The following is a 19,074-nucleotide window of genomic DNA, read 5'->3' on the forward strand; positions in this document are numbered from 1 at the left end:
AACCGCACAAGAGTGCGAGTGAAGTTCGACACCCGGGATAACTGCAGGCCTAACGTTACGCTAACCACGCGTTAATCTAACTTAACCTCCCAGGGCTTGGAGCTGATCTTGGGACAAGATGGCTGCTATAATGCTTAATTGATAGGGACGTAACATTGGAAAGGGACACAAGGGAGCTTGGGGCTGAACTTAGAACAAGATGGCGGCTGTACGTGGGACTAAGGAGATGGTGTAAGCCTTAACACGTGTACTACGTTCATAGGGGACGTAATATTTAGGAAGCATCTTTGGGGACTAACGGCAAAATAGTGTAAGAGCTTAACTGAACAGAATTTAAGTTCGATACGCGAACTAACTGCATAAAATTGCAGACTTAACCTTACGCTGACTGGCGTAAACCTAACCGGGTGTCCTTCCATACTTCCTAGCTAATTGTGCAGGCTTAACCTTACGCTAACCAGGCATTAAGCTAACCGGAAGCCCTTCCGTACACGAGCGTAGCGGCTACACTTTGAACTATTAGGACTAGAGGGATGGTGTAAGTCTTAAGACATATGCTTTATTCATAGGGGCGTAACGTTCGAAAGCGACTTAAGGGAGCATGGAGACGAACTTGGAACAAGATAGCGGCTAAAAGGCTTAATACATGAATTTATTCATATGGGGTGTAATATTTAGGAAGCATGCTTGGGGCTCGAAGCTGAAACTAACCTCCCAGGCTAACTGCGAAAATAGTGTAAGCTTAACTTAACGGAATTTCACTTCGATACCCAGACTAACCGCATCAACTTGCTAGCGAAACCTAACTGGGCTGAGCAAGTAACATAATGAGGCCACACTGTTTCTGAAACGCAGTGATCTCCTGGTAATGAATATGCATGTTTAGACTTATTCGCTATCAGGCTCTCTCTCTTGTAAATTCAAACTTTATATATGCTGAGTAGAAATTGTTTTTACTTACTTGATAAGATACTGTAACAGGGAGTTGCTCGCTTTGTAGTTCATCATGACCATCTAATTTTCTTTCAACGTACGCTGCTTACGATATACATCCTGCTTGGTGGACAAGCCTACGTACATGACATTCGTAGATCTATAAAAGGCATTCGATAATGTTGATTGGACCAAGCTATTTACGATTCTGAAGGTGATTGGGATCAGATACCGAGAACGAAGAATTATCTACAATCTGTATAAAAATCAGTCTGCAGTGATAAGAATAGAGGGCTTTGAAAAAGAAGCAGCAATCCAGAAAGGAGTGAGGCAAGGCTGCAGTTTGTCCCTCCTCCTCTTCAATGTTTACATAGAACAGGCAGTAAAGGAAATCAAAGAGGAATTTGGAAAGGGAGTCACAATCCAAGGAGAGGAAATCAAAACCTTGAGATTTGCCGATGATATTGTTATTTTATCTGAGACTGCAGAGGACCTCGAGAAGCTGCTGAATGGTATGGACGAAGTCTTGGGTAAGGAGTACAAGATGAAAATAAATAAGTCCAAAACTAAGGTAATGGAGTGCAGTCGAACGAAGGCAGGTGATGCAGTAAATACACTGACTGACAGAGCAAATGCAACACCAAGGAGGAGTGGTTCGAAAGGGATGAAAGTTGGGGAAAAAACAGAGACGGCACGGACGAATAATTGATGTTTATTTCAAACTGATATGCAGGTTACACAATGCGCACGGCATCGACTCAGTAGGATGTAGGATCACCGCGAGCGGCGATGCACGCAGAAACACGTCGAGGTACAGAGTCAATAAGAGTGCGGATGGTGTCCTGAGGGGTGGTTCTCCATTCTCTGTCAACCATTTGCCACAGTTGGTCGTCAGTACGAGGCTGGGGCAGAGTTTGCAAACGGCGTCCAATGAGATCCCACAAGTGTTCGATTGGTGATAGATGCGGAGAGTACGCTGGCCATGGAAGCATCTGTACACCTCGTAGAGCCTGTTGGGAGATGCGAGCAGTGTGTGGGCGGGCATTATCCTGCTGAAACAGAGCATTGGAAAGCCCCTGAAGGTACGGGAGTGCCAACGGCCGCAGCACATGCTGCACGTAGCGGTGGGCATTTAACGTGCCTTGAATACGCACTAGAGGTGACGTGGAATCATACGCAATAGCGCCCCAAACCATGATGCCGCGTTGTCTAGCGGTAGGGCGCTCCACAGTTACGGCCGGATTTGACCTTTCTCCACGCCGACGCCACACTCGTCTGCGGTGACTATCACTGACAGAACAGAAGCGTGACTCATCGGAGAACACGACGTTCCGCCATTCCCTCATCCAAGTCGCTCTAGCCCGGCACCATGCCAGGCGTGCACGTCTATGCTGTGGAGTCAATGGTAGTCTTCTGAGCGGTCGCCGGGAGTGCAGGCCACCTTCAACCAATCGACGGGAAATTGTTCTGGTCGATATTGGAACAGCCAGGGTGTCTTGCACATGCTGAAGAATGGCGGTTGACGTGGCGTGCGGGGCTGCCACCGCTTGGCGGCGGAGGCGGATGCGCCGATCCTCGCGTGCTGACGTCACTCGGGCTGCGCCTGGACCCCTCGCACGTGCCACATGTCCCTGCGCCAACCATCTTCGCCACAGGCGCTGCACCGTGGACACATCCCTATGGGTATCGGCTGCGATTTGACGAAGCGACCAACCTGCCCTTCTCAGCCCGATCACCATACCCCTCGTAAAGTCGTCTGTCTGCTGGAAATGCCTCCGTTGACGGCGGCCTGGCATTCTTAGCTATACACGTGTCCTGTGGCACACGACAACACGTTCTACAATGACTGTCGGCTGAGAAATCACGGTACGAAGTGGGCCATTCGCCAACGCCGTGTCCCATTTATCGTTCGCTACGTGCGCAGCACAGCGGCGCATTTCACATCATGAGCATACCTCAGTGACGTCAGTCTACCCTGCAATTGGCATAAAGTTCTGACCACTCCTTCTTGGTGTTGCATTTGCTCTGTCAGTCAGTGTATTAAATTAGGAAAAGAAGTCTTAAAGGAAGTAGAAGAATATTGTTACTTGGGTAGTAAAATAACTAACGATGGCAGAAGTAAGGAGGACATAAGATGCAGACTAGCACAAGCAAGGAAGAGCTTTCTTAAGAAAAGAAATTTGCTCACTTCAAACATTGATATAGGAATCAGAAGGATGTTTTTGAATACTTTCGTGTGGAGCGTGGCATTGTATGGAAGTGAAACATGGACGATAACTAGCTCAGAAAGAAAGAGAATAGAAGATTTTGAAATGTGGTGTTACAGAAGAATGCTGAAGGTGAGATGGATAGATCGAATCACGAATGAAGAGATACTGAATCGAATTGGTGAGAGGAGATCGATTTGGCTAAATTTGAGAAGAAGAATAGAATGATAGGACACATCTTAAGATACCCAGGACTTGTGCAGTTGGTTTTTGAAGGAAGTGTAGGTGGTAAGAACAGTAGGGCTAGACCAAGGTTTGAATATACAAGCAGATTAGAGCAGATGTAGGATGCAGTAGTTATGTAGAGATGAAAAGGTTAGCACCGGATAGGGTGGCATGGACAGCTGCATCAAACAAGTCTATGGACTGATAACTCAAACAACAACAATGGTGAATGCTACCTTTCCATTGTAAGATGTCATTAGAAATGCGTGAATCAAGCAGTGAACTTTTAAGCCTGTGGCTCAGATGTGTCAATATATATATATATGTGTGTGTGTTAAACCATCGCCCTCTACTATGACTGCGCTCATACGCCTTCCCAATCAAGCAATATGAGCGATATGGGCCTAGTTCCCATTTCTACCACCGAGCGCTGCTTCGCTGGCATTGAAACAAGATTGTTCATTACAGCACACGTTAAGTGTTTAGTATATTTCTGTTCAAATATATAGCCATTCACTCTAAAAACATATATGAATCACACCTTACACCTTAATAAAGAAATTCAGTGAAGAACGTACCCCTCCGCAGCGGAAAAGCTGTACAAAATAATGTTAACGGTTGGTAGTAAATACTGTAGAGAATTATATTCACACAATTTTCTGTTGAAGTGTTTCGCGTTCTCGCGTTCAAATTTATCAAAGATCTCTGTTATTCATGTGGCTATGTTATTTAAGAATACAGGAATAGCACACTCGCAAATAACTTCGCTACCGGGCGAGTTGGCCGTGCGGTTAGGAACGCACAGCTGTGAGCTCGCATCTGGGAGATAGTGGGTTCGAACCCCACTGTCGGCAGTCCTGAAGATGGTTTTCCGTGGTTTCCGATTTTCACACCAGGAAAATGCTGGGGCTGTACCTTAATTAAGGCCACGGCCGCTTCCTTCCCATTCCTAGGTCTTTCCTGTCCCATCGTCGCCATAAGACCTATCTGCGTTGGTGCGACGTAAAGCAAATAGCAAAAAGAAAAATAACTTCACTCAATAACTATGAATGTCCGATTTCAGGACAACTGAAGTGAGGAAAATCATGCAACACAGGCACTAAATGGTCACTCATAGATGCAAGAGGATTTTTATGCACAAATGGTTGTGCTTTCAATACAAAATCATGAATAACTTTCAAAATCCACAGTGGCAAATCAGATGGGTACTGCAGCCTGCTGTTTTAATCTCTTTTATAAATCAAGTCCATTAGCCCTGTTGAGCACCTTGGTCTTGTCAAAAGAATCAAGCATCTTGTCCGGCTGCAATGTTGCTACATTTCTGCTACGGACACGTATGTCGAATCAATTTTGTATCGATAACTTGTATTTGACAGTGGTACCTGCATTAAAAATCGTGAATATATGTATACGAATGGTCTTTTAAATATTATAAGGCTGTTATTACTTCAGTCGCGAAAATATCTTTCGGGCGCAGCACATTCATTTTCTTAAACTTAGGCGGCTCGATGTTTTTGCATGTAAGAAAAATGAACCTGTTTCACAGTTTAATTTGATTGCATCTCATACAGTTTCTTGATAAAATCACCATTTATATCCTGGGAAACATCAAACATAGATTTTTTGTGTGTGGGGTATTTCTTACTTTTCAGAATGTGCCATTTGTCAAAAGCAAGAGGCATTTCGCTATCAACAGGATAACAGATCTTCGGTTTAATGTGTTTTGAAGAAGACATTCTTCTTATCCTGCTAACATTAGTCTTACGATTGTCACTCACAATGCGCAACACGAAAAAACCGCAAGCTTCGAATTCCATTATAGTTTTGAGTGTTAATATATAGCTCTGTACCTAAAAGCCTCCTAAACAAGAAAAATGCTGCTGTAACCTTTATTTTGTAGTCACAGCAGAAATTATAAAACAGAAAAGTTATTGACTAGGGTAATTCGATTTCTACTTTCGCTTGCACGACAATCATCTTGAGTAGTATTTATTCGCTCAACATGGAATGAAACGTCTTGCTGTTGAAAGAAGGTGTCGAGTTTCTTGTCATATAACAACCGCTGTTCGATGGACTACCAACAAACACAATCTCTCTGCTTCATTTAGGCGCTGTCTTTCTGCTAAGAGGCGCTCCTTTACTGAGAGTGTTATTCCAGTCTCGCAGTTTATATCTCCTACGTGGCGTGAAAGTGTGGATTTATTCGGTGTGCCAAATATATCGTTTCGGTGATCTTGAATTGAAATTCGACGAGAAATTATGTTTTGAAGTAATATTTAGCCATTGATGACGTTATTCATTGAAAGTAAATTCATGAAATCAAATCCCACTTGCCGATCTGCTCTTTGTCTTACATTAAGGCACACAGCAGTAAATAATATTATGAACATAAACATTAAAACGGTTCACGACCAAAGAAACAAGCCAAATAAGGTAAATACAGGCTCAAATTACACCAGTACTCTTAGCAATGATCACTGAGTGTATCTCGTCAAGCAGACTAATGCCAGCTTCTCAGCGCTCCTAGCGCCTGAACTTGTAACTACGCCGTGTTCGCTCGTTTACATGTGTGACTGGGCGAATGGGAAGGCGTATTAGCGCAGTCATAGTAGAGGGCGATGGTTAAACTAAAGAAAAACTTATTTATTTCAATAAGCCTATCTCTTTATTCACCATTCCTAATACCGCAAGCTACATTCTACTTTCATCAATCAACATATGCACAGCTATCCAGTGTAATTTCATTTGCAACGTGCTACGGGTATTATTTATGTTCCAGTTACATGTCTTGAAAATGTCGTCAATATATATCAGGTAAGTCTTTACCTCTCTTGTTAAGTACCCGGTAAGTAGCGCAAAACAGTTTTCGGATCTGAACATAAGTGTTTACTACCCGGATATATCAACAATATTGTAAGCTACCGGTACTAAGTTTTAAAGCTGTATCTCAGATGTGTTAATATGTACAATTCAAATCTCTAAGCGCTAAAGATCAAATAAAAATTGAGTGTTCCAGACACTAACAAACGAACTGAGCGTTACACGTCAGCACAGCCACCATCGTGTTCCCAGTTCAGCTCCAAGCTCCCTTAGGTCGCTTTCGAAACTTACATCCCCTATTAATAAAGCATGTGTATTAAGCCTAGCTCCCTAGTCCCGTGCCACCAGGTTGTTCGGAGTTCAGCTCCAAGCACCTGACGGTGTCTTCCAACATTATGCTCCCTATAAATAAAGCCGAGTCTTATTGAGCTGTACAGCTGCCAAGTTGTTTAAAGTTAAGTCTTACACCACCTCCATAGTCCTATTAGTGCAACGTGTAGCTGCTAAGCTCGTGTAGGGAAGGGCTTCCTGTTAGGTTAAACCTGCACAGTTAGCTAGGGAGTAGGGAAGCGCAACCGGCTAGGTTTCGCCTGGTCAGCGTAAAGTTAAGCCTGCACTTTTCATGTGGTTATTCCGGGTAACGAACTTAAATTCTGTTAAGTTAGGCTTACAACCTTTTTGCGGTTAGCCTGGGAGGTTAGGTTCAGCTTCGAGCCCCCAAAGATGCTTCATAAATATCACGCCCCTAAATAAAGTACATGTATTAAGCCTTACACCATCTAGCTAGTCCAATGTGCAGCTACCATCTCCTTCCTAGTTCAGCTCTGAGACCCCGAAGTCACCTTCCGATACTACGCCCCAATGAATAAGGCATAAGTATTGAGCCTTATAGCCGCCATCTTGTTCAAAGTTCAGCTCCAAACTACCTGAAGTCACTTTCCTATGTTACACACCCTCCTATGAATAAAGCGTACGTATTAAGCCTTATAACCGCCACCTTGTTCCAAGTTCAGCTCAAAGTCCTGGGAGGTGAAGTTAGATTAACGCGTGGTTAGTGTAACGTTAGGCCTGCAGTTAGCCCGGGTATCGAACATGAAGTCTGTTAGATTAAGCTAGCACTCCTATGCGGTTAGCTCGGTTGTTGAACTTTGGGTCTCGTAGGTTAAGCTAATAATCTTAGGCTTCGAACTAGTGTCTGTACGGTTAACGCCCTTAGGCCTTCGGTTGTACTCGAGGCCTGTAAAGTTAAGCCTGGACACGTAGCCTGTGAGTTCACGAGCGCACTCTTAGCTAGAAGCCCGCACCACGCTGTGACGTCACTCACCTGTTCAGGCCTCGTCCTGGGGTCACCGGATACTTGATGCCGCAGAACTCTCAGCTTATACTACTAGCGTTACCATAATTGTCCATAAATAGCACTCTCGTACAGTACATCCAGAACAAAAAGAATGTTTCTATAATATTTGACGAACATCTATCCTGGTCTGTCAAAAGTATATCTGTGTGTAGAAAATTTACGGAACGCTATATTTCTCAGCAAATTTTGACCACTTTCCCTTTTAGAATAAGAAAATTATTGTTGAATCACTTGCAATACCTCATTTTGATAATTGTGATATAGTTTACAACAACCTAGGGGCAGAGTTAGAGTGTGCTCAAAATGCTTGTGTGAGATATACCTGTGGGTTTAGTTACGCTGACCATGTCACACCGTTTTACACGCGGCTCGGATGGTTTTGCTTACATGACCGCCTTACACTTCATGCTCTTTGATTTTTGCATAATATTCTTAATAATTCTTAACCAGCTGATATCAGTGATCACAGAAAACTCCTCTCCACATACCATAACAAAAAACCCAATCTTGCAGCACCATGTTTTATGGCCTCATGTACACAGAACAACAATCTACACGAAATCATTCACTGTTACCACAGCCCGACAATAGAATCTCCCACCTGTGGACATCAGTGGCATGTCCAGCAACAATGAAGATATAAATAATATTGACAGAGATGATATTTTAAGGATCCTGATCACACAGAAATCTTGGAAGATGATGGAAGTTCATAAGAAAATATTGAACAGATACGTTTCCACATGGCCAGCAGCTCTGTTTACCATGCGGTTTTGAATGTTGGTTGTAACTATTTACAAGTTTGACATAAAGCACATTTCAGAAAAGTATTAGTATTCATGATTATTACCAAATCATCTTAACAGGTTCTACTAACTGCTGTCAAAACACTGAAAAATTTTGATAACATAACTGCTGTTTGCACTTTCTTAACGCGACTATGGGGATTAAAACTTATGCTTGTTGATGTACTGGTACTCTTACAATTTTATAATTTGTTTTACGCCGCACCAACACAGATGGCTCTTATGGCGATGATGAGGGCTAGGAGTGGGAATAGGCCGTGGCCTTAATTGAGGTACAAACCCGTCATTTGCTTGGTGTGAAAATGGGAAACCACAGAAAATCATCTTCAAGGCTGCTGACAGTGGGGTTCTAACGCATTATCTCCCGGATGGAAGGTCACAACTGCGCATCCCTAACCGTACGGCCAACTCGCCCGGTGATTATCAAAATTAGCTCAGCTGTCATTTGCTGCAAATCAACTGGGTAACTACACAATGTCAAATTAAGGAGACGTATGGTAATCTCATCAACAAACAGGACTGGGTAGCTTACGCAGTAGAGCACTAGCCCCCTGAGCTCAAATTTGCAGGGTCGAACCTGGCTTAGCCCGGTGATAAATGTAGATGTTCAAATACATCAGAATCATCTCAGTAGATTTACTCGTACATTAAAAAGATCCCGTGAAACAAAATTTCGGCACCTCGGCGTGTTTGAAACCCACGAAGGTAGTTTGAAGTATAATCAATAACATTATTTATTCTCTTAATTCATTTTATTTAACATAATAGTCTAGATTCAGCATTCTCCTTCCTTTCCTAGGGTGGTAAACAAACCACTTCAGCCACAACTTTCTTGTATTGTCAGTTCATTACTTTTAGCAATATTACATGTAAACAATTATAACCTTCAAATTGGTGGGCACATTCAGTATTTAATATACTCCAACTACCTACAATACTGGTTCTGTATGCATTTTTCTCCAGGATCTAATAAAAGAAGGATTACATGTACTATTGTATTGATCACATATTTCAAAGGTTGAACATTTTAGCAGTAAATATTTTGTGGAAAATGCATTTCTCTATATCTTAGAGCTTACAAAATATGGATTGTCATTATTTACCCCCAAAGTCTTCAAGAAATATGTTTCATCAATCCAATAATTGCATTGGTTCCAAACTAATTATTGATAATTAAATTCTTTGGTAATACATACGAATTATTTATGTTCCTCATATGTTACATGGAAATATAGATGTAGAATGTGCTGTTATGCAAAGCCAGAAGGAAACTTCATGTATCTACAATATCATTTTTAATTTGACAACAATTCATATCTTTAATGTATCGAATCCACACTTAACTGATTAAAGTGATTTTATTAAAATGGATTGTCTTATACAGAGGGGTTTATTTATGCTTGGAGATATCTATGCAATAATCAAGGTAGATTTTGAGCATAACAAATCACTTTTTCATGTTTCCTAAGGAATATGACTTTTATTTAAGTGAAATACTGGTTAGGAACAGTATCAACGTAAGTGATTGTGCTGCTAATCCTTTGATTTAGATGTTTCACAACTACCTCATGCCATGGAAGCAGCTTACATGTAAATTTTCGGTCTATGCCAAGTGTCGATCGCAGGGAATGGTAGCCAAGCGTGTTTATACACTATCGAAGCCAGAATTCTGCAAATCATCATGAATTATTTTATCTATACTTCCTATTTATGATGATTAAATTTTCTTCCAGAGACGCCTGGAGCAGGCTTCCCCAGTTAATATTATTTAGAGTTACAGGAAACTTGCTCGTCTGTGAGGATGGAGTACTGTATGTTATGAACTCTAAAGCAGAAAAAGGAAAAAGCACGATGACCTGGAGCCACTGGTATTAGTCAATAAATGTACAAATAAACGACAGAGCAGTAATTCGAACCAGGGACCACTTTATTTATTGTTTCATTACAGGAATGCTTAAGTGAACATATTGTAAGTTTATATTATCTATAATGAATTCTTTCAGAGTTTCCTCGAAATGTTAATGATGGTGGACACTGAGAAAAGTCATTGCTGCAGTAGGATAGGTGAGGTCAAACTGCAAATTTATGAGAATTTTCTCTTCTACCCTGCTTTGTAGTAAAAAATGTAGGGCTAAAGGGAATGTTATTAGTACAGAAGTCAATCCATTCTTAAGTTTAAAGGTAGATTTTTAAAGTAGAATAATATATATAAGGCAATGTTTATAATATGAAGCTTTGAAATTTAAATTATAAAGTAGGATTGCACGCCCTTTTACTTTCTTGGAAAGACCCTTCTACAGTATGAACTGCCGTGTGATTCCGGAGATGAATTCGTCACTGCATTGACCCGAGTGAGCCTCCGTGTCTCAAGCGGCAGCGCGCCGGCCTCTCACCGCTGGATACCGTGGTTCAAATGTGAGATTTGTGCTCGACAACGCGGAGACAGGACAGGTTTTCTTCCAAGTACTCCAGTTTTCCCTGTCATCTTTCATTCTAGCAACACTCTGCACTATCATTTCACTTCATCTGTCAGTCATTTATCATTGCCCCAGAGAAGTGCGACAGACCTCGGCAGCCGGCACAATTCATATCCTCGCTGCAAATTGGGGGCTTCATTCATTCCATCCCCGTCCCGGTCATTGACTGGAAAACAGGTTGTAGGTTTTCAATGGCACGAGTGTTTAGAGACAATTGGAATGAGAATATATACTAGAGGAAACATTAAAACTCTAGCCTCTGTTGAGTATGAATAACTACGTGTGCTCAGAGACCACTTCACTATTTAAAGGCACCGTTGAATTCTTGAAACCAGAATGGTGTCTCTCAAGTATGAAGTAGCATGTGGATTAGGAGACTGCTATGTTAAATAAACGTACTATTGCATATCCTGTTATGGTACGCCCTTTGTCCAGTAAACATTACTTAGAAAGATTGGAGACTAGGTGTGTGTACGCGTACTAACGCATTCTGTATAACGATACGTTGATCGTCCGTTTTGAGGAAGCAAATGTATTCGGAAATTATTCCACACAAAGAACAGCTGATTGCATATCTACAATGGGTCTTCTCTAGTATGAGTCAGCATGTGTCTTCGAAGATTACTTCTGTCCTTAAACGCTTTTTTGCATTTCTGACAGGAAAATGGCCTAGCATTAGTATGAACTGACGTATGTTTACGCAGATGTTCGCGTAGTGTGAAGGCTTTACCACAATCCTTACAAGAGAAGGGCCTTTCTCCGGTATGAACCCTAATATGTTTTCGGAGGCTAGAACGCATGGCAAACGCCTTAGGGCATTCTGAACAGTTGAATGGCCTAACACCCGTATGCAAAACCATATGCTTTCGGAGGCTACTGGATTCAGTAAACGATTTCTTGCATTCATGACATTGGAACGGTCTCTCTCCGGTATGTATTACAACGTGTCTCCGACAAGCACTTCTGTCATTGAACGTCTTTTTGCAGTGGTAACACTGGAATTGCCTTATTCCCCTATGTCTGGCGATGTGTTCTCGGAGGCTACTCTTAGATGTCACTGCTTTATTGCATTCTTGACAAACGTACAGTCTTTTTACAAAGTGAGATTCCAAGTGAGTCTCTAGATGAAATTCTTGAGAGAACATCATACTGCACACAGTACAACAATGCCTCTTCTCTCCAGTGTGCATGGTCGATAATGCAAACATCTTCACACTGAAACACACAAGAATAATAAAAAATTCCGAAAAACAGAATACTGTCATATTTTTAGAAGGAAATGTTTAAGCACCCCAATCAAGTAATGTTTTTTGTTCTTCAGAATTTACAAATTTTCTCATCTGCTCTCAGTTTTTAAATGAACAGGAAGCATGAAATATAGTTTGATTAAATATGTCTATGCTAATTTTCTGGGGTCAAAGAAACATTTTGTAAAGTGAAGGAAAATTCAAAACTAAATGTTGTGTATCTCATTCATTAGTATATACTATAGGGGAACAATGTGGTGAGAACTTCTCTACCGGCAAGTTGGCCGTGAGGTTATGAGCACGACGCTGCGATCTTGTATCCGGGAGATAGTGGGTTCGAACCCCACTGTCGGCAGCCCTGAATATGGTTTTCTATGGTATGCCATTTCGACACCAAGCAAGTGCTGGGGCTGTACCTTAATTAAGGCCATGGTTGCTTCCTTCCCACTCCTAGGCCTTTCCAATCGCTTCGTCACCTTAAGACCTATCTGTGTTGGTGCAATGTAAAGCCAATTGTGAACAAGAACTTCTCTAGCTAATTCCACAACTGTTTACAAAATATTATGGCCTTATAAATTGAAGTGATCAAAGAGATCAGAAAAGTAAGGTGGTGAGGAGCACTGTAATAAACTCAAATTTATACTGTGGTAAACTTGAATGATGTAAGAATTAGTAAAAACCACATTAATTTATTTAAGAAGCCGATATAACTTTTTTCTTCATAGAATAAAAAAATATTAGTAATAATCTGATTGTGAAATGTGTCTGTTAGGTCATCAGCCCAGAGACTGGTTGGATCCTCAAATAGCATCACCAAAGGCTATGCAGTTATAGGGAAACCACAAAAACAAATGGCAGTATCAAAATGAGGCGTACTAGGCAAGATGAGGAGTGAAGTAGTTTGCCATTGCTTTCCTCACTGGGCCAGACAGTGCTATTGTAGCAAAACTAACCCTATGAGCAACACCTTTCATGACACTCAGACACACTGGTTGTGCTCTGAATGTCATTAATCAGCACCACCCATACCCCAGCAGCTTCCATATTGTCACAGCCATGGATGAAACTGGGACTTCAGTGGAAGCTAAATTTTGCTCTGGCCTGAGCCAAGGGATGGATGCAAAAGTACTGTAACCATCAAGAAATGACAGCAGGCAGGATTGTGAAATATGTAGTGTTAATAATTAGTTAAAATGTGAAAAAAGGAACAGAAAATTAATAGGAAAGGTAAAAATGTTCTGAGTAGTATATGAGGGCATTAAATAAAATAGTGACAATGTAATCCAGACACTCACATGAGATCGGGCATTCCATGTGGATCGGAATGAGACTGTTGAATATCAAGAAATTGATTTTACAAGGCAAACATGGAAAAACCTGCTAAACATGTTAGTATCAAACCTGGTATAATGCCAGGAAATTGCAAGGTGAGATTGACATTACTAGTGATCTCGTTTCCGTATAAAATCCATGCACTGTCTACGAATTCTCCGTTGATGTGGAACCCAACGGGGCACAATTTCCCACATATTAAGACATTTCGACGATATCTGCCACACTGTTTGATGACTGAGACAAACCTCTGCACAAATATGGAAGTTGTGTGGATTAACAATACTTTATTCACATTAGAATTAATACATCTGAAATGAAGATGATTGGAGTAATTTTAAAAAGCTCATTCAATGAGCTTACTTCTGAACTAATATGGAAAATGATAGCAAGAGGCAAGAATGCACTATGCTCCTGAATCACTTGAGAATACAAGTGATTATGAAGAACATGACTCTAATAATAGTAATGCATAATATAATGTATTAGTTGAAAGTCAACAACAAGACTGAGAAGCAGAACTGCAAGAAATTGTTTTTAAGAGGCAAACAGGGAAAGGTCTCTTGCCTGTGTTAGTGTCAAACCTGGCATAATGGAAGGAAATTGTAAGGGAATGAAGGTAAGACTACTTCAAAAGTTATCCATGAGAATACTTTCACTGGGAGCGAAACATCTTACGGTAGCAGTGGCAGTTGAGTAAAAGTACCAACACATAATATTTGTGTTATATGAGCAATGCAAGAAATGAATCTAATATTGAATGCCATAGTCTGGAAAATCTTTATAATAAGCTTTTCAGTACATTGAAGTCCACCACAGCAGAAAAATTTTGTAATATCGCCTTGTATGTGTACAGTTCTTACTTGCCTACTACATTAATCTGACCAGTTGTAGATTGTGAATGTATGAAACACTTTCAAAGAAAATGGCGATATCCCTCAACACATTGCCTGAAAACTTCTTGACTAATCTCTCTGAAACTAGAAGTGCAGGTTTGGCATCGATACCTAAACTCTATAGAACAACATACATAGTAGAGAATGACACTTGCTACATCAAACATATGGGAATTCTTCACACAGTAATTCAACGAAAAGAACAAGGCAGAGTCACCAACAGTACAGAATTTGCTTGCCTTAACACAGAAAAAGTGAGGCCACTGATGTAAATGCTACCATGTGGCACAAAAGGACAACTCGCATAGCAGTGCTCTTAAAAATTCAACATGTCTGTTTTGATGTTATTCCCTTAATTTAATCATTAAGTAATTCAATTTCTGAAAAGGTTATTTTTTTACCCAACTTCAGTCATTAGTTTGGTGGTCCTTCAGATAGTAATGAATGATTGAGTACTGTAGGAGACAAAGTTGACCAGCAGAGAGCAGTGAAGTCTTAGCATGGAGACAACTGTACATAATGTCACCAAAGTACAGCGAGCTGTGTTTTAATAGGTGAGAAAGAATTAATGCAGTACAACTGAGGGAATACAACACTACAGATTTATAGGTGATTCTGCAGATCAGCGCTTGTGTTTGAGCTTCAGGATCCTGAGATCATGGGTTCAAGCACAACAGAGATTGTCTGATTTTCTAAGGGAATCATACAGTAAAGGTTTAGCTTATAAAGGAATTTAAGAGCATGGTGAACTTGGTTAACTACTTTTAATGAGTCAGAACGTGGAATAACGGACAGAATCCAGGCAGACTTCTCACGTTAATCTTCCGGCTAAAAAAATTTAACAACTAATCTCTACCTAAAAACAGCAAGACAAAGATTTTCAATGTCATCAGAATTTAGGGCTCTGAAGCATGACCAGCCACAAAAGGTGACAACAAAATCATGAAGATATTAAGACGAAAAATAATCTGAAAGCTAACGGGACCAAGGGAAGAAACCTGGCTAACAGGATGCAGAATTTTTTCAGTGCGCTAGTCATGTTGCAAGAAAGGTCAACAGCAAGGGGATTGAGAATGAGACCCTCACATGTCCTTGTACAAAAGGGTGACTAGATCTAGAATACAACTATTAATAATAATTGTAATGCCTCAGTTACCATGTTACAGTCCCTCTGAAGTGGAGTTATCTAGGTGACTTGTTCATTGTGCTCTCCAGATCCAAAGTGAAATTCTACACAAATTAAGATTTAGGGGTGACATTGGGTGCACCTACAGATATTTTTAACATTCCAAGAATGACATGCTGTGTCAAGGTCTCAGAGTGCTTTTCCAAACTAGACCACCTCAGCGAGGATCGAGCCCATTACTTGGGAACATACATCAGATGTTCTATCACAGAACTCGAGAATGATCTGGATGAAATAGCAGCAGACACTTTGTGAATCAACCAGGATAGAAAAATTCAATTTGGCCTGCAATGTTTTAAGAAGTTGACATGTAAAATATTCTTTATGACGTTAATGTGTGCACCTGCCTATTTGCCATTTTCTACAATGTTCTCTCGCACCGACATGGACAGTTCTTATGGTGACAATGAGATAAGACATGCAAGCAAGCAACCATGGCCTTAAGTGAGATACATCCCAGGCATTTGCCTGGTGTGAAAGTGGGAACCACAAAAACTCTCGTCAGGCCTGGCAACCATGAAGTTTAAACCCACTATCTCCCGAATACAAACTGATAACTATGTGATGCACACAGCACACAACTTGCTCTGTAGTTAGAAACTCAGCTATAATAGTCAAATTTAGTTCCTATTTAATCAGTAGAATAAAACATAAATTTTAAGTTGACAAGAGGTCATGCTGAACAGAATCAGATCTTAATGCTTCCACAGGAAAGGGCAACACTTCAAGTGATGCACAGGGCATCTATGCATATTCAAGTTTCTGTAATTTGATTGGAACACATACCAATTAAAATGCCCTGGATATTACTATTAGGGCATGGTTATCTGACTTGCTTTTAGTTTTCATTACAGCAAATCTCTTTGTTCAACTCCAGTTATCAGGATTTAATGTGTCTTTTTTCTCTGTGGTGCATGGGGGCATCTGTAATGTGCTACTTCCATTAAGGCAATAACTTATTCCTTCCAACGCAAATACACCAGGGGACAGTAAGATCTACAGATTTATAGTGCATATTGTGTGTTTCAGAACCCACTTCTTAGGGTTTTACATAATATAATTTTCACATCTGTCAACTATTTTCCTCAACAGTATATTCTGCATACATTGCAAGACGAACCACTCCCTTTTACCACCTTGGGAAAGACAAACAATGTTCGACACAGTAGGGAAGTATCTGAACCCCACCCCTTTTGATTTTATCTTAACCCTCAAAAACATACGTATGGGGTAGAATCCACCCCAGGTCATTTTATTTCCTAGTGAAATGTACAAATAACTTCTCTGTGCTCTCTGCGCTCTTGTACTTTTCTGGCTGGATCCCCGCGGAAAGAGTCACTCTTACATAATCTATCTTAAAATCTCCAATTAATACAATAATTAATTTTTTACAATACAATGATATGTGGGGTGAAAAGCACACCTACATGTGTGTCTGCGTCCTAAGATCTCGCGCATATGCTTGAGGGTTAAAATGAGTTATTTTACGTTATACTATATAATGCACTGACATAGATAGGTCTCCTTCTGACATTGGGAAGGGGATGGCCTGGAGCCTTCATTAAGGCAAAGCCCTCGGCATTTTACAGGTGCAAAAATGGGAAAGAAAGGTAATTAACTGCAGGACTGTTGACAGTTGGGTTTGAACCCAGTCTCTCCAGAATGCAAGCTCACACTTATGTGGCTTAAACCATGCATCCACTTGCTTGGTAACAAAATGGTGTGGTCATAAGTGAAAACACAGTGTATGTGTATGATGAAAAATTGTTACTGCACTTTGAGCTCCACAGAGCCTACTTCTTGACTTCCACTTTTCTTGTATTCTTTGCTGATTTTATTACCATTATCTAGTTTTTATAAATCAGTACTCTTACAAATATGACTACAATATCAATCGTACATCACCTCCTCTACCTGAAATCAGTTCACCCCTTGATTGCGTAAAAGTATTAATATAATCGTCAAAAGTTATGTTACTCGACGGATTGTAAGATACATTTTTAAGAACTCTCTCTGTAAAATATTCCATATCAACGTCATACTTCTAAAAGTTTGTGTTTGAAGAGAATGGTATCATTATTTAAAACTGACCAGTGAAGAAAATGGACAAATCACACTGTGATTACAAGATGTTTCTCATAATGCAAATGTAGACTGGAAACATACAGTTTAGATTTAATCCAATTTATGTCGCACCATTTAAAAATCTGCAAAACATCTATTTCAGAATATTTTTGAAAAAGTTCTGTCAATAGTCAGTCCCATCAAAGTTGTTACATATTTGAACCCAGCCAAAAAAAGAAACTATCCACAGAATACAAGGACTTTTGGCACTCTTATTAATGTATCTCTGTTGACGAAACAACAGATAGCATTTGGCATCACAAAGCAAAGCTGAATATTGGAAATCTTAACACTGATGCTTCCTTCAGAGTTCACTTGATCTACACCAATCAGTTGATTTCATTAAACAGAACACAGTGGCTAAATCTATGAATAGTGTGCTCTAATGAAAATAAAAGTCCTAAAATCATAGAGGAATCATCTTCCATCCATGGCTCCTGATTTTCAAAAGAAAAACACAAATATTCATTACCAGTACAGTGTAACGAGTGCAGAACGGAAATCCATTCCCCCCTTGACTGTTTTTTCTTTTCAGAATCCCTTGGACATAATAGTCATTTCAAGTTAGCAAAAACTGCACTATGTATCAAGCTTCAATCAGACAGTCAGTAAGAGGAGTCATGTTGTAATATGGATAGACTAGCACACCAGAAATTACACAATCTCCACCTATACTCATCTAAGAATCTACGTGTTCTCCATCAGGAGTTGTACACAGCATGGATATACTGGTGCTCAAAACAAGTCTTCCTAGATTTACATAACCTGAACATCCACTAAAATAATACTGACAGCACCTTTTCTGGACCCTTCTTTCCAAGGTCAGAAAAGTGTAGAATTTCTGGAAGAATGTGTTGATTGAAATCATAGTTGTATTAATTAAAAATTGTGTAAACAAACACATCTTGAAATAAACTATTTTTAGATTACTAATACTTGTATATTTTGTTTCAATTCCTCAGTAATAGCTTGCTTGAATTGCCTGCAATGAATTCTGTAATATGCATAGTTTCCTTAAACAAATACTGCAAACTGCTCCAGGACTTGCCTGCAGCATAAAAGTGCAACGTAAATGCCAATCAATCTGTCCATAGATACTGATTGCTCTTCTGAATGTGGTGTCTTCTTTTCCAAATACTGGCCCAATTACATTAAGGTGATACTGATATCTGTAGAAGACATTCTAATGGAATGTTTATACTGTTGACCGACTTCCAAATTTTTTGAAATATTCAGTAAATTCCATGCACCAGTTCAAATCATGTTCCTGAAAAGATTCATTTGCCACCACTATTTCTGATGTCATTTCTCCTTTTGCATACACCACCATCCCATCACAATTAAAGCAGCAAATAAGATTTAATATGGAGGACTTTTACACCAAGCATCCAACATATTGATATAAATTTGTAATTATATTACACTGCTTAGCTCCAGTCAGTCATTGGCTTTCCTTCCCCTATC

At 40.2% G+C, this 19,074-nt stretch overlaps 1 protein-coding gene across 3 annotated transcripts in view; it reads right to left on the reverse strand.

The window, feature by feature from the left end:
- Positions 1 to 9,723: 9,723 nt before the first annotated feature.
- Positions 9,724 to 19,074, reverse strand: part of LOC136874725 (zinc finger protein 892) — a 95,494-nt gene continuing 86,143 nt past the window's right edge. For all 3 annotated transcript variants that reach the window (XM_067148390.2, XM_067148391.2, XM_067148388.2), the window contains one exon: positions 9,724 to 12,040. In XM_067148390.2, coding sequence (XP_067004491.2) covers positions 11,401 to 12,040 — 640 coding nt within the window. In that variant the 3' untranslated portion in view covers positions 9,724 to 11,400. The remainder of the gene's footprint in view (positions 12,041 to 19,074) is intronic.

This window comes from Anabrus simplex, chromosome 5 (genome assembly GCF_040414725.1).
Source record: "Anabrus simplex isolate iqAnaSimp1 chromosome 5, ASM4041472v1, whole genome shotgun sequence".
NCBI lineage: Eukaryota > Metazoa > Arthropoda > Insecta > Orthoptera > Tettigoniidae > Anabrus > Anabrus simplex.